This window comes from Littorina saxatilis, linkage group LG1, assembly GCF_037325665.1.
Source record: "Littorina saxatilis isolate snail1 linkage group LG1, US_GU_Lsax_2.0, whole genome shotgun sequence".
Lineage (NCBI taxonomy): Eukaryota > Metazoa > Mollusca > Gastropoda > Littorinimorpha > Littorinidae > Littorina > Littorina saxatilis.
In genome coordinates, this window is record NC_090245.1 from 1,227,260 (window position 1) to 1,244,764 (window position 17,505).

Below are 17,505 nucleotides of genomic sequence, written 5' to 3' on the forward strand. Positions count from 1 at the left end.
GTGTGTCATCAAGAAGGCGACCTAAGAGAGAGAGAGAGAGAGAACTCGAACTCGAAAACTTTATTACCGAGGGATGATAGCATTAGGTCCATATGGTCCTTTCTTACAGCTAGTCCCTACTATAATACACACATGAAACGAAGAACAAGTATGAAGAATAAAAAAAGAAATCAAATAAAACACAATCATGTAGGGAAAAGTATAACAAACATTAGTGTGCTTGTGGAAGCATATTATACATTTTCTCTTTTACGCACCCTCACACACACTCGCACAAATTGTACACCGACTTAGTCGTTAGAGAGGTGCTTTCGGAGCTGTCTTTTAAAAGAAGATAATGACAGACATGACCTAATATTTACAGGTAGTGAATTCCAAAGGAACGCACCAGAATAAGAAAAAACTAGTTTTAAACAAATCGATGCGGGGCCTTGGCAAGGCAAGGTTATTTCGAGTGTTTGAATAATATGACGGAGATGATTTGAAGAGTTGTATAAGATATGTTGGGGCGTCCTTATAGACGACTTTATACATAAATGAACATTTATTATACAAAAGCTGCTTCTTTAAGCTTAACATCCCAATACTTTTCATCTTTTCCTTTGTAGAAAGAGATGGACTGGGCAGAACTAGTTTAGCAGCTCTACGCTGGAGCGATTTCAGCTTCTTCAAGTGAACTTCACTACACCCGTCCCATACTATGGAAGCATAATCAATATGGGGTTTTATGTGGGCATTGTAAAATAGTTTTCTTGTGTCTAGATTAATAATGCTTTGTAACTTTGACAAAAGAAACAGGTTTTTAGCAATTTTTTTGCAGATTCCATTGATGTGAGTCTGCCATTTGAGATTATTATCAACAGTAAGTCCCAGTAAACGGTGCTCAGATACTTGCTCAATGGAGTGCTCATTTAGGGACAGACTCAGAGTCATTTCTGAAAGTTGATGTTTTTGGCGAGTGCTGATTATCATAGACTTTGTTTTATCTGGATTAATAAGCATACGATTTGCAGAACACCACTCCGAAACATCGTTTAGGCTCTGTTGCAATTTGTCTTGAATTTGTGCAGGGCTTTTCCCTGTTGCATGTAAGGTAGTATCATCTGCTAACATATGACACTCAACAGATTCAGACTGTAGGTACAGGGGCAAATCATTTATATACATGCAAAATAATACAGGTCCCAAAACAGACCCCTGTGGCACTCCACATTTCACAGTGCCCTGAGAAGAGTACGTATCGTGTACGTATACAGATTGTACCCTCTCTCTAAGATAAGAGTAAAAAAAAAAGCGACAGTGCTAGAATTTTTCAAATAACATTTTAATTTCTTTAGAAGGATCTCATGATCCACGAGGTCAAAAGCTTTTTTTAGGTCCAAGAAAACATCCCCAGAAATGTCTAACCTATTGATGGATGAGTACCATGAATCAGTTAATCTGGCAAGGGCAGTATTACATGAATGTTGAGAGCGAAAACCAGACTGAAGTTGATGCAAAAGGTTGTGGTCCTCCAAATAAGTAACCAGATGTTTCTGAACATGCCTTTCAAGAGGCTTAGATAATACAGATAACAAAGATATAGGTCTAAAATCATTTAAGTCTTGAGAGAGAGGGAGAGAGAGAGAGAGAGAGAGAGAGAGAGAGAGAGAGAGAGAGAGAGAGAGAGAGAGAGAGAGAGAGAGAGAGAGAGGAGGGGGAGAAAACATCTTGTATGGCTTGACCATTTTTTGTTCGGTTTCGGTTAGCGGTTTTTAAAAAAAAAGATCGTCCATCTTGTGTTGGGTTGTTGGTTCTTACTTCTCTGAACAATGCCCTCAGAGCTTGTGACCTTGGCCCTCAGAACTTGTGACCTTGGCCCTCAGAACTTGTGACCTTGGCCCGAGGACAGCAATGAGAGTGTCGAGTGAGCGAGCGTGACAAAGAAACTCATCCGCTAAAGGTCGTCCGCGGGATGTTGACGGAAACATCAACCCACAGACATCCTGTGATTAGTGCTGGGCGAGAAGAAACCCACAGACATCCTGTGATTAGTGCTGGGCGAGAAGAAACCCACAGACATCCTGTGATTAGTGCTGGGCGAGAAGAAACCCACAGATATCCTGTGATTAGTGCTGGGCGATAAGAAACCCACAGACATCCTGTGATTAGTGCTGGGCGAGAAGAAACCCACAGACATCCTGTGATTAGTGCTGGGCGAGAAGAAACCCACAGACATCCTGTGATTAGTGCTGGGCGATAAGAAACCCACAGACATCCTGTGATTAGTGCTGGGCGAGAAGAAACCCACAGATATCCTGTGATTAGTGCTGGACGAGAAGAAACCCACAGACATCCTGTGATTAGTGCTGGGCGAGAAGAAACCCACAGACATCCTGTGATTAATGCTGGGCGAGAAGAAACCCACAGACATCCTGTGATTAGTGCTGGGCGAGAAGAAACCCACAGATATCCTGTCATTAGTGCTGGGCGAGAAGAAACCCACAGACATCCTGTGATTAGTGCTGGGCGAGAAGAAACCCACAGACATCCTGTGATTAGTGCTGGGCGAGAAGAAACCCACAGATATCCTGTCATTAGTGCTGGGCGAGAAGAAACCCACAGACATCCTGTGATTAGTGCTGGGCGAGAAGAAACCCACAGACATCCTGTGATTAGTGCTGGGCGAGAAGAAACCCACAGACATCCTGTGATTAGTGCTGGGCGAGAAGAAACCCACAGACATCCTGTGATTAGTGCTGGGCGAGAAGAAACCCACAGACATCCTGTGATTAGTGCTGGGCGAGAAGAAACCCACAGACATCCTGTGATTAGTGCTAGACGAGAAGAAACCCACAGACATCCTGTGATTAGTGCTGGGCGAGAAGAAACCCACAGACATCCTGTGATTAGTGCTGGGCGAGAAGAAACCCACAGACATCCTGTGATTAGTGCTGGGCGAGAAGAAACCCACAGACATCCTGTGATTAGTGCTGGGCGAGAAGAAACCCACAGACATCTTGTGATTAGTGCTGGACGAGAAGAAACCCACAGACATCCTGTGATTAGTGCTGGGCGAGAAGAAACCCACGGACATCCTGTGATTAGTGCTGGGCGAGAAGAAACCCACAGACATCCTGTGATTAGTGCTGGGCGAGAAGAAACCCACAGACATCCTGTGATTAGTGCTGGGCGAGAAGAAACCCACAGACATCCTGTGATTAGTGCTGGGCGATAAGAAACCCACAGACATCCTGTGATTAGTGCTGGGCGAGAAGAAACCCACAGACATCCTGTGATTAGTGCTGGGCGATAAGAAACCCACAGACATCCTGTGATTAGTGCTGGGCGATAAGAAACCCACAGACATCCTGTGATTAGTGCTGGGCGAGAAGAAACCCACAGACATCCTGTGATTAGTGCTGGGCGAGAAGAAACCCACAGACATCCTGTGATTAGTGCTGGGCGATAAGAAACCCACAGACATCCTGTGATTAGTGCTGGGCGAGAAGAAACCCACAGACATCCTGTGATTAGTGCTGGGCGAGAAGAAACCCACAGACATCCTGTGATTAGTGCTGGGCGAGAAGAAACCCACAGACATTCTGTGATTAGTGCTGGGCGAGAAGAAACCCACAGACATCATGTGATTAGTGCTGGGCGAGAAGAAACCCACAGACATCCTGTGATTAGTGCTGGGCGATAAGAAACCCACACAAGTTGGTTGTTGCTTTCATAGGTTGATGTCGTTACCTGCTAGTCATTTTATCTGGCTTTTTTCTCGAGGCATCGTCTTCGAAGGTTATTTCCAGCTCCTTGATATTACCCGCATTGTGTGTCCTGTATGGTGTTGCAGCTGTCTGTGTGACCTTTCTGTTGAAGGGTCGGTGCGACAGGAGCCATTACTGGCTCATCATCTCTCTTGAAAATGGGGGAATGTGACAACATCGCTTTCAGAAACAATAACGCAGCAGCTGTGTTCTCTGACGCGAAGTTGCACTCCTTTTATTTCTTCAGGGCTAGAACATAACTTGGGAAACTTTGGACTCCAGGGTGTTGTTTGGAGTACATCACAGTAAGGTACATGTGCACTGTTAAGGTTTATATTGGGGCCGGGGCCAGCCATGAAAACTGACAATTAACTTGCCGCAATGGGATTGTGGCCTTCAGACGACGAGCAAATTGAGACTTTAAACTTTATTTTCACGTTCAAGGGAGATAAGTGTAGGCGGACGGTTGATGGAGATAGTTTAGTGTGGGACATTTTTCTTGTGAGACATCTTTCGTGAATTTTACCTTGAGTGTTTTTTACCCTGAGTGTTTTTTCCCTGTTGTCTACCGAGGCGCAATTTGGCGCAGCTGCTGGTATAACTGTTAACTTGTCGTTCAAACTGGCGCGCACTCTTTCCATGTTAATGTCTTCACCGTCTCCGCGGTGCCACACAGCGACAGCGTGATGAGGAAAGTGTCTGTCATTGTGATGACCAGGGGGGTGTGAGATGGACATACGGGCGGACAGTTACCTCCCCTTGTTTCACTGTGTGGCACCCGCGAGGCCCGCTCGGCGAGATGATTTAACAGCTCGTCAGTGTCCAAAATGTCTTCCGGCGACTTCTGGGGTCCGCTGGCAGCTCTATGACAGAGAATAAAAGTCACCCGCGTGTTACACGTCTGGCTCTCGGCGATCGTAAGATGCTATCTGTTACTCAGTGTGGGGTGTCGCGTCGCGCCGTGGGATGGACGTTGAACCTCAATTGTAGACGTCAGTGGTAAGAACAGTAGTGTCTGGGGAGTGCCGTGGTCATTTACAGCAGAGGAACATGTAGGTAACACATGTAAAATAAGTTAAGTGTTGTGAGTTTATGAAAACTGTTCCGAGTTACCAAACGTTTGACGTGGGAAGAATACTCGTAGGATGCTACCTCTGTTTACTCAGAGCACCCCCGGGGCCGTGTGCCAATCCCTGGATGTTGAACCTAAGTTGTTGACGTCTACGGTTATTGCTAACGGAGAAGAGGTGACGAAGCCCCATCCTTCCTCATGATGGGTGATAATCAAGTTTAGTGTTGTGAAATTGTGAAAACTAGTTGTCAAAACTTTGACAAGGTTTTGGTCAGGAAGTCCGAGTTACCCCTGGAGTGTTACTGGACGTGTTGCTGGACGTGTTACTGGACGTGGCTGGCGACTTGAATGCACTGACCCCAGGTCCACACTGACGCTGATGGGGTCTATGTCGACCAAAAGAGTGGGATTCCCCGTAGGTGGAGTTCCTGTAGAGTATACAGGGAATCCCACAGGTTAGAGTTTGTCAATAAAACTTGCAAACCATACTCGAATTTGTCTGATAACAAAGGGAAGTAATCTTGACTGTCAGAGTCTGAAAAGCAAGGGGAAATAAGGTTGACTGTCAGAGTCTGATAAACAAGGGGAAGTAAGCTTGACTGTCAGAGTCTGAAAAACAAGGGGAAGTAATCTTGACTGTCAGAGTCTGATAACAAAGGGAAGTAATCTTGACTGTCAGAGTCTGATAAACAAGGGGAAGTAATCGTGACTGTAAGAATCAATATGGGACGCTTCCTTTGAGTTGTGGCCAATATATGTAACGTATAAGTTGTGCACAATATATGTTATGTATGGGCGGTTGGTGAGCTTTGCTTCGCCAAATCTGATCTCGTGCGTGCGTCTGTCTGTCTGTGTGTAAAAACGAATTCAAAGAAAATCCCCGAAATAATCAAATTTTGCACAATAACTGTCGACACAGTAGTCCAAAATGGATCTGTATAGGGAAAAGGCTCCTAATATGGACCACCTCCTGTTCTGACAAACTAACGGCGCTAGAGCACTCAAAACAATTTCATTCGCTTTATTCACCCTCTCTGGATGAGTTGCACATGTCAAAACAGTTGCAGAAACACAAACCTCAAAACCGTTAGGCTTTTTCGCTTTTTTTCACTTTTGGCAGCGTTCACTCTAAATTTGCCGCCTAAAACGGACTCGTTTCTGTCCACAGCCAAAGCTTTCATAACACAAAAATGGCTATATATGACAGCTAAGGCAGTATTTGTTACATTTTAACAGTGTGTACCCCGAGTTTCTACTGCAAACAAAAAATAATAGCAAAACCTCAAAGTATGTGAGTCTCCTAATATGGACCACCTTCAACAAATCGAAGAAAATAAAAACTAAAGGCAATTTTAATTAATTCATTTAGAAGATTGCTGAAAATAACCTGTAACTAGCCTTCGAGATTTAAAAAAAATATAACAAATAGTCTTTTTTTTTGTGGAAGTTGATAATTTCACTTATTTTCACTCTGTTTTTGATAAGCTTCTTCAGTTTCCTGGTGTGCTTCAAATAATGCTCTCATCAACCCGAAACAGCTAAATCTAAAGCATATTTGAATTAGTCTGACTTGCACACTAAGTTGTATCATGTTATTTTGAAGTATAGGGGGCTTTTTACAGTGATTCGTGAAGGCCGCTTCACTGGTCCATATTGGGCGCCCAGGCTCCTAATATGGACCATTTGGGATTTCTTCTGTATTTAATTTTTGTTAAAGGTCTATCAAAGCTATTTCACTCTAATTAGGCCTAACTGTTAAACTAAGAGAGAAGGACTACCAACCACAAAATGAAACTTCTTCGCAAGAAAACAAGCTAGTTATCAGCAATAAACAAAAAGTGGTCCATATTAGGGGCCCTTCCCCTACGTCGTGGACATTTGATGAACAGAATTCCGGTGGTTTCCCTACAGCCATACTTCCTTGATTTTAGAGTGGGTACACGAAGTAGGCAGATTTCAAGTTAGATGTCTGCATATTTCTAAAGGGGCGGGGGGCATATCTAAATAAATCTCAAAGTCCATAAATACTTGTACAGTGCTTCGAACAAACCAAGCTTTTGTTTGTTTTTCTCTCTCAATCCAGCCAAACAAAGGTATCCCCAGAGACCTAATGTAATGATCGCGAGGATCTGGCTGTGCCATTGCAATTGATATATGTATAAAATAAAATAACAACACTTGAGGTCCGTCCAAAGTTTGGGGTGTCTTAACACACGCTGTGTTTTGTAATGAGTTGTTTGAAGGTGGGGAAAAAAGAAAAGAAAACAGGACGGTTTGTGTGTGGGGGTGTGCGAGAGAGAGAGAGAGAGAGAGAGAGAGAGAGAGAGAGAGTGGGTGTGTATGGGGGGAGTGGGTGTGTGTGTGTGTTAGTCTGTTTGTGTGTGTGTGTGTGGGTTTAAGAGAGAGAGATAGAATATGAAACAAGATCTCTCTCTCTCTCTCTCTCTCTCTCTCTCTCTCTCTCTCTCTCTCTCTCTCTCTCTCTCTCTCTCTCTCTCTCTCTCTCTCTCTCTCACCCCCCACCCCATCACTCGCTGCAGAGGCGGCACTCAGACCATCTCGGAGTGTCGATGTGCGCGCACCTCCCGATGTTTATCAGTCGCAGACGTCTTATGATCGCCATCTTTGGCTGCAACAACGGCAGAGTGTACGATTAAAGGCAGACATAGGCCTAGATTTCTTTATTATGTGTAGAAAATAACCCTCCGTCCCTTTTTTTCAACCCAAACAAGAGCCTTTTTGACGTATTTTATGATGTAGCCTTTACCATCGTTACCATTTATAACAATGCACACACACAAACACACACACACACACACACACACACACACACACACACACGCGCGTGCACGCACGCACGCACGCACGCACACACACACACACACACACACACACACACACACACACACACATTCACACACACACACACACACACAATCACACAATCACACAATCACACACACACACACACACACACACACACACCAGCGTGATTTTGGTCAGTCAGTCTTGCGGACAGCCTCAGATACTTCCCTAAAGATGTAGACGTAATTGGTAATGACGTCATATGTTCCAGGGTCGGGGTACAAAGGTCATGTGGAGTTCCTGGCGCCCACAGTGTCGGAGCTGGCCCTGCTGGAGAAGTCGGCGCAGACCTCCTTCATCGACCTTAAGTTCAAGAAGAAGTTCACCAAGCGTGCTTAATGGTGGAGCCAACATGGCGCACAGCTGTCAACACTTCTGTCTCTTACAGACTTGACTGTCAACACTTCTGTCTCTTACAGACTTGACTGTCAACACTTCTGTCTCTTACAGACTTGACTGTCAACCTCTACGTGAATGTAGGCCTAGGCTTTGCCGTGTCCAGATATTCCCAGACCTGCAGAGAACGAATTAGGTTTACTTGTCCACATTGATTGTTTGTGTTCCCTACATTAAAAGCGTTTCTCAATGCATCACTCGCGTACCTTGGAAACCAGAGGATATTTGGTATGATGAAAAGACAAAAAATGTTATATCATGTTGTTGTTGTTTTTTAAATGTTTATATCATTAATTAACTGGACCATTTTTCATTATTACGCATTGATGAGGAAGGACGCGGCTTCGTCACCTAATATGGACCACTTTTTGATTCTTGCTGATAACTAGCTTTTTTTTCTGGCGAAGAAGTTTCATTTTGTATTTGGTGGTCGTTCTCGCTTAGGTTAACCGTTGGGCCTAATTAGAGGGAATTTAGCAACCCCCGCGGGTTAGGGGGAAGAATTTACCCGATGCTCCCCAGCATGTCGTTAGAGGCGACTAACGGATTCTGTTTCTCCTTTTACCCTTGTTAAGTGTTTCTTGTGTAGAATATAGTCAATGTTTGTAAAGATTTTAGTCAAGCAGTATGTAAGAAATGTTAAGTCCTTTGTACTGGAAACTTGCATTCTCCCAGTAAGGTCATATATTGTACTACGTTGCAAGCCCCTGGAGCAATTTTTTGATTAGTGCTTTTGTGAACAAGAAACAATTAACAAGTGGCTCTATCCCATCCCCCCCCCCCTTTCCCCGTCGCGATATAACCTTGAACGGTTGAAAACGACGTTAAACACCAAATAAAGAAAAAAAAGAGGGAATTAGCTTTGATAGACATTCAGCAAAAATTAAATACAGAAACATTCACAAATCATAGTGAAAAGGAGACAATTTGTTATATTTTTTTGAAAGCTCGAGGGCTAGTTATAGGTTATTTTCAGAAAGCTTCTTTATGAATTAATGAAAATAGCCTTTAGCTTTTATTTTCTTCGATTTGTCGAAGGTGGTCAATATTAGGCAACACACACGTACTTTGAGATTTTGCTATTATTTTTTAGAACTCGGTGTCAACACTGCTAAAATGTAACAAATACAGTCTTAGCTGTCATATATAGCGAATTTTGTGTGATAACAGCTTTGACTGTGGACAGAAACGAGTCCGTTTTAAGCGTCAAATTTAGGGTGAAAGCTGCCAAAAGTGAGAAAAAAAAGAGAAAAAGCCTAACGGTTTTGAGGTTTGCGTTTCTAAAACTGTCTGACATACATGTGCAACTTATACAGCGAACGGAATTGTTTTGAGCGCTCTAGCACTGTTAGTTTGTCAGAACAGGAGGTGGTCCATATTAGGCAGTGGTCCATATTAGGCAATCTTCCCCTACATGCTAATCATTAAAAAGACTGAAAGTTGATGTGACAAAATGCACCCCAGCTCCGTAGAAGGCGCCCCCCCCCCTCCCCCCTTGTGCAAGTGATGAAGAACACGCGAGAAACGTGATTAATAGTTTTACCTCCGTGGCCGCATTACTTTTCTAAGCCGTTCATCCTCATGAGCTTATAATGCGATCGTCAAAGAACCTTGCTTTGGTCAATGTTACCTGACACTGAACTCAATCCAAAATTAATTGAACAAAAGGCCAAATAATCAACTGTTATCAATCCAGCAATGATGTTCAGCAAGTACTTGACGTGCTCTCAAAATAGCTTTCCCCCCCTCCCCCCCTCCCTCCCCCTCCCCCCCCCCCCCTCCCCCCCCCCCCCCCCCCCCCCCCCCCCCCCCCCCCCCCCTCCCCTGTAAATGGTAGCACAGGAGTGTGGCAGATAAGGCAAACAAAAAATAGGTGTGGTTACGGTAACATAGCCAAAAAAACTAGGGTAGGAAGGTAGGCAATCACTTTTTTTTTGTTTTAACTTTTTTTCTTCTAATGTGTACAAATTAAACCTACTGACAGAGAAATAAGTGTGCGACTCGAGCGCTTTCGCTTCCATTGCGTTTTCTGCATTCGTTTTCTTGGTTTTGTTTTTTGATTTTTGACAAATGTAATAAAAAGTTATAGGGTCGGCCCCTAAAAATAGGGTAGGTCGGGTTACCGTAACCACACCTATTTGTTTTTAGGCCTAATAACATGCTCACAAGAAGAACCTGCCAGGTCGACAGATATCAATTCACCTTTGATAGAAGAAACAGTCACGTGGCTTTGCGTGTTGTCAATTGTTTTGCTAAATGTTCCACCCTCGTCACAAGCTGTGTCGGGATTGTTGTTTTGCTAAATGTTCCACCCTCGTCACAAGCTGTGTGGGGATTGTTGTTTTGCTAAATGTTCCACCCTCGTCACAAGCTGTGTCGGGATTGTTGTTTTGCTAAATGTTCCACCCTCGTCACAAGCTGTGTCGGGATTGTTGTTTTGCAAAATGTTGCCTTTTTCCTCCCGACGTTTGTGTATGCACTTGAGTTGACTTCAGAGTTCACAACAATCAACAGCAAATGTGTTCTGTGTTCATGTGCTTTTCTTTTGTGTCTTTGCCGCACTTTCCAGATTAAAAGACGCATATTCATCTTGACAATGTCGTGTCCTTATTTACATTGTAGATATTTGTATCGTATGTCTGGATTGGATGTGAAACACACACACACACACACACACACACACACACACACACACACACACACATACACACACTATCTCTCACACACACGCACACACACACACACACACACACACTATTACTCACACACACACACACTATCTCACACACACACACATACACACACACTCTCTCTCTCTCTCTCTCTTGATAAATCTTGACAGAGATCGACCAATTCTCCGTCACAAATAACTCCAGAAGATTTTAATCAACACTTTATTTCGCTCGCAGAGAAACTGAAAGCCTGTCTCACGCAGAATGAGTCCCTTGATATTGATGTCTCTCTAGAAAAATTAAAAACATTTTGTGGACGAAAGTTGACTCAAAACGAATCGTTTTCTATTCCACCCATTACTGTCCACGAGGTTGGAAAACTGATAGAACAGATGGCGAATAAAAAGTCAATGGGTCCCGATAAGATTCCTGTCCGGTTGCTCAAACTTGCTTTACCATACATAATTGACTCACTGACTTATGTCTACAACCTTGGCATACAACAAAACGTTTTTCCCTCTATTTTAAAATGTGCCAAGGTAGTGCCACTCCCAAAAAGCAAGGATCTTACGGACCCTAACAACTTTCGACCAATTTCCCTCTTACCTGTTTTATCTAAGCCTTTGGAGAAGCATATTCAGAAATATTTACTGGAATATATGGAACGAATGAATTTGTTTCATCCATTTCAGTCTGGATTTCGCTCTAAGCATTCATGCCACACTGCTCTCAGCTCTTTATGTGAAACTTGGTTATCAGCTATTAATGAGTCCGAAGTAACAGGAGCGTTATTCCTGGACTTTAAAAAAGCCTTTGACCTTGTAGACCACTCCTTATTATTAAAGAAATTACAATGCTACTTAAAAGATGACTCTGCTTGTGCCTTCTTCGAATCATATCTTTCAAAACGGACACAATATGTATTCATCAACTGTAAAACTTCGTCGAATGATTTTGTCAAAAGTGGTGTGCCTCAAGGGTCTGTATTAGGACCTATATTGTTCTGTATTTATATAAATGATTTACCTCTTCATGTGTCAGATGAGAAAGTAAGATGTGAGTTCTTTGCGGATGATTTATCAATCCACACCAGTCAGAAGTCTTTGGTAGCCGTCAACCAATCTCTTCAAAAAAGTATAGATGAGATGACAGAATGGTGCACCACTAATGCAATGGTTATTCACCCTGTTAAGACGAAAAGTATGGTGATTACAACTAGACAAAAACACCAATTAAAACCCTTACAACTTCAACTGTCAATTGATTCAACTCAAGTGCAACAAGTTAAAGAGCATAAATTATTAGGGGTTACCGTTGATCAAGAATTGAAATGGCAAACTCACTTGAGTAAAATTTGCAAATTAGTATCTAAAAATTTGTACTTATTGTCTAAATTAAGACATTATGCCGATGTGGAAGCACTCAAGTTGTTTTATTACGCTCACATAATGCCCCATATCAACTTTGCTTCAACACTTTGGGATAACTGCAGTGATGTTCATCTCAAACGACTCAATTCTCTTCATCGCCGTGCTGCAAAACTAATTCTGCATGAGTCAAATAAGCCAACAGATGATAAATTAAAGCTCCTTAATTTCCTTCCCTTGAAAGATCAGTTGACGCTAAACAAGGCTGTCTTTATGTACAAAGTAATTAACAATAATGTTCCTGGATATTTAAAATCACATTTCAGACATGCCACAAAAAGATATGGGTCCCAGAACCTGATTCCCCCCATCCCTCGTCTAGACTTGTATAAGTCAAGTTTAGCCTTCTCAGGAGCATCTCTATGGAATTCCATACCCCTACCCCTCCGAAATGCCTCTTCTGTGAAAACGTTTAGGCGCCAGTTTCATTCCCGCTTAATGGGTAAATAGAACACTTTTCATGTCTGATTTTTTAGTGCTTTTTACATTTAGTCAAGTTATGTTTGTATTTTGATTTGTTCTTTATGTGTAAGTATTGATAATGATATACATGCGAATGATTGGGACAATTCCTCCCCACATTTGTTTTTTTCCTTTTGTTATTAGTTGTTTTGGATGTTTATATGCAATGCATTATTGCAACAATGCTGCAATTTCCACACTACATGTTTTTTCCCATTTTTGAATGTGTATACAAAACCATAACCCTTTTCTTATTACTATTTACATTATATACGTCTGTAAGTAACAATAACCTTGTCAATTTTACTATCTATATTATGTGCGTCTGTATTAAGTGTTTGTATAAGGGACAGGTTGTAAGATTAGGCTTTGCCTAAAACCTCTATCCTTTGGTAATAAAGTTCAGTTTCAGTTTCAGTTTCAGTTTCTCTCTCTCTCTCTCTCTCTCTCGATCCATCCAATAAAAACTAAAAGTATGGTAATTGCAACCAGACAAAAACACCAGATTTCTCCACTCAAACTAAATCTTACTATTGGTACGCAATCAATTGAACAAATTCAACAGCATCGCGTTTTAGGGGTAATTATTGATTGTGAATTCAAGTGGCAGGCACAATTACAGCATATTTGCAAGAAAGTAGCCAAGAACGTTTTCCTCCTATCCAAGTTAAAGCAATTTACGGACAGAAGGACTCTGGAAATGTTCCACCATGCTCATGTAATGCCTCACATTAATTATGTTTCGACGCTCTGGGATGGCAGCAGTGATGTCCACTTGAAAAAGTTAGACTCTCTCTATCGTCGCTCGGCCAAACTCATCGTAAAGGATAATGCATCAACAGATATGAAATTAAAAATGCTTAACTTTCTTCCACTGAAAAAGCATCTCAAGTTAAACAAAGCCATTTTCATGCATAAATTGTATTACGGTAAAGTGCCGATTTACATTACATCATTATTTAATAAAGCTACCCACAGATATGGGTCGGTCAACTTGATCCCACCAATTCCACGAATTGACCTGTATAAGACCAGTCTTGCTTTTTCGGGTACTTCAGTTTGGAATTCACTTCCATCATCCTTTAAGCACTTAAGTCATTAAAAAGTTTTAAAAAATGTGTTAAAAACCACTTAATGTCTGAGTAGTTTAACGCCTTTTGATTTGCCACACTTAGTATTACGTCAAAGATATGCTGTGCATTGTATGTTCTGAACATATTTTTGTTGTACTATTGCTACATGTTCGATTGCTACCAGCTTGTATTTATAATTACCTGCATAGTATGCATTTGATTTTATGAATAACCACATATGTATGCTCTTCATGCCTCATCTTCATCATCATCATTATCATCATCGTCATCATCATCGTCATCTTTATTATCACGTGCTGAAGTTTTCCGACATCCTTTTGTTGGTTTAACTTTTTAACTTTTTAATTTTTTTTCATTATATAATTGTGTGTCCATGCGTCCCAAGGACAGATTGTAAGTAAAGGCGTAGCCTTAAATCTTAATCCGTGTTAAATAAAGTTTAATTCAATTCAATTCTCTCTCTCTAAAGAGGACGTTGAACGTCTCACCCTTCCTGACTGGGGGGGGGTGGGGGGTGGGGGTGTGCAGTTGAACGCAGACCAGAGCCACAGCATGGCAATGAGGCCACACTGACTGGCCCGCGTCAACAACAACACTGACTGGCCCGCGTCAACAACAACACTGACTGGCCCGCGTCAACAACAACACTGACCTGACTATTTTACGTTAGTTGTATTTCTGACCAAGATATGACATTTTACACAGATCGAGACAGTCAGTGTTCCTCCGAGACCGCACTAGCGGTCGAGGTGAACAATGACTGTCGAGATCTGTGTAAAATTTCATATTTTGAAAATGGTGAAAAATCTGAGTCAAGCGGATAGGAAACCGGTGATAAATTATGTCAACTATGTAATACGACTGTAATACGGTTTGATGTCAAGTACATATAACACAAATTAATTAAGTAAACATTTACTGCAAGAACATCTGATACCTGGCAAATGCTTGTCACTTGTGTCTGTAATACGACAATGGCCAGTAGAAGAAAAATCAGGTGTTGTTTACAGATGAGTCCCGCTTTTGCTTGGAACCTGCTGATGGTCGCATCCGAGTGTGGAGGCGTCGCGGAGAGCGGTTCGCAGAAGGCGCGGTTCAGGAACGACAGCGTTTTGGCGGAGGCTCTGTGATGGTCTGGGGAGGATCAGCACACGTCTAAGGACACCTCTGTACCATGTAGTGGGCAACTTGACCGTTTTGCGTGCGCGTGCGTGTGTGTGGTGTGTGTGCGTGTGTGTGTTCGATGGTGTGTGTGTGTGTGTGTTCGACGGTGTGTGAGTGTGTGTGTGTGTGTTCGACGGTGTGTGTGTGTGTGTGGTGTGTCGACGGTGTGTGTGTGTGTGTATGTGTTCGACGGTGTGTGTGTGTGTGTGTGTGTGTGTTCGACGGTGTGTGTGTGTGTGTTCGACGGTGTGTGTGTGTGTGTGTTCGACGGTGTGGTGTGTGTGTGTGTGTGGTGTGTGTGCGTGCGTGTGTGTGTGGGTGTGTGTGTATGTGTGTGTGTGTGTGTGTGTGCGTGTGTGTGTGCACCCCCCATCCCCCCTTACCACACACAATTATGAGCTGAGTATTTGTGCCTCGATATTTTATTGATGTTCTTACGTTTTATGTTGTTTATTATGATTCACCACACCCGAGTTTCTCGTAATTGAGATAATAAAGTGTTCTATGTCTATGTCTATGTCTATGTCTATGTCTATGTCTAACACACATGCACACACGCGCGTAGGCTAAACAAATCCAATCTTGACTTTCAACTTATATAAACATACATCCTGTACACAATTAACGAGTTCCCGCAGTGGGGCACTGCGGTTATGAAATTAAAGGCCCTCCTGTTTTTGGAACCGCAGGAGCTTTCTAGTTTGCTGTTAGGTAGATTTTTGGTTCCTCTTTCCTGTCATGCTCTCTTTTTCTTCATGAATTCTTTTCTTTTTTCTGCCTTCTTGCTCATTCACCTGTTTTTTTTCCAAAAATCTCTTCTCTTGCCGCTTGTCTCGCGATTCATGTATAGTTTAATCTGTTAGTGTTCTGATGTAAGTCCAGCAGTAGATAGGTTAAGCCTATTTTAACATACTGGAAACTGGTAATCTTCCAGTAGGTATTAATTTAGTTTTACTAAAGCCTGCTGGGACACAAGTAATGGGTTAGTGCATTTGTAAACAGGAATCGCTTGACAAGTGGCCCCCTTCATCCCCCCCTTCCTCGTCCTGATATGGCTCTGCGTAGTCGGCTGGACGTTAAGCAACAAATAAACAAACAACAAACAAACAAACAATTAACGAGGACAAACAAAATTTACAAATACCAAAGTACAACAATTTTGTAAAAATTCGGACACACATTTCCCAATTAATATGAAAGTTACTGAACTTATCTTCTTTTCACTACACTTATATCTTGATTCCCCAACACTGATTGATTTCTGCCTTTTCAAATTTACCAGTAAACCCAAACGTTCGCTCTAAACCAACCTTAACTGTTCAAAAAAAGAAACGCATAGTTGCTACTTGCCAAATTTGTTTTATTTTTCGAAAAATTAACAGAAAATCCAATATTTAGATTATTTGTTTGAAATTTGGTATGGACACAGTTGAATGCACACACAGTTCATTTGCATCTTCAAATCAATCAGTCAATCAATACGATTGGGTGCCGAGGCTGTCAAGTCAGTAGGGGGTGTGACTGCCTTGAGCAGCAACAACTGCCCGGCCACTTCTGGGCATGGACTGGATCAGATGCCGGATATCTTGCTGTGGGATGGTGTCCCACTCCTCCTGAAGTGCCTGCAATAGATCGCGGTGATTTGCCGGCGCTTCTTCTCGCCTGCGCACACGTCCTGTCCAATTCATCCCAGAGGTGTTCTATCGGGTTCATGTCTGGCGACATGGATGGCCAGGGAAGCACCTGGACATGGTGGTCGGTGAGGAACTGGGTGGTGAGTCGTGCTGTGTGCGGGCGAGCGTTGTCCTGCTGGAATATGGCATCCTGGTCAGCCAGAAGAGGAAGGGCGTGTGGGCGCAGAATTTCCTCCACGTATCGCTGGGCAGTTATGCGCCCTTGGACGTGCACCAGGGTGCTCCTTCCAGCAGTATTGATCGCCCCCCACACCATGACGCCTCCACCACCATGAACGGGTGCCTCATCCACACAGTTGGGCGCGTAACGTTCGTTTACTCTCCGGTAGACCCTCCTCCGACCATCATGTCGCTGGAGCAGGAAGTAGGACTCGTCGCTGAACCACACGTGTCTCCAGTGATTCCGGACGGTCCAGCGAAGGTGCTGGTTGCCCCACTGCACTCGGTTCTGGCGATGGCGGCGGGTGAGGACAGCTCCTCTGTGAGGTCTGCGAGCTCTCAAACCAGCTTCATGCAGGCGGTTCCGCACGGTCTGGTCCGATAATCGGTGTGGCCCGGGGAGAGCCTGGACAGAAGATGAGGCCGACAGGAAACGATTCCGGAGGTGGCGGAGCCGTATGAAGCGGTCGTGAGCAGCAGTTGTCGCCCTTGGTCTTCCCGCTCGTGGCAAGTCAGCAACGGAGCCAGTGGCTTGAAACCTGACCCACAGTCTACTGATGGTGCTCTGGGACACGTGGAAGTGCCTGGCGATTGCACTTTGACTTTGGCCTGCTTGTAAACGACCCAATGCAATTTGGCGGTCTTCTCTGCTCAATCGGGCCATCTTTCGTCGCTGAATTGTCGTCTGATTTCTTTGTGGCGAACAATCCGCTTTTTATGGGTTTTTGGAAGACATGGTGAGAGCTCAATG

At 43.2% G+C, this 17,505-nt stretch overlaps 1 protein-coding gene across 1 annotated transcript in view; it reads right to left on the minus strand.

Annotated features, from left to right (window-relative positions):
- The window catches only part of LOC138959188 (ATP-dependent RNA helicase DDX1-like), a 589,642-nt gene that overhangs the window by 60,363 nt on the left and 511,774 nt on the right, over positions 1-17,505 (minus strand). The window contains exon 26 of the mRNA XM_070330587.1: positions 4,647-4,678. Within this exon, the coding sequence (XP_070186688.1) occupies positions 4,647-4,678 (32 nt within the window). The remainder of the gene's footprint in view (positions 1-4,646; positions 4,679-17,505) is intronic.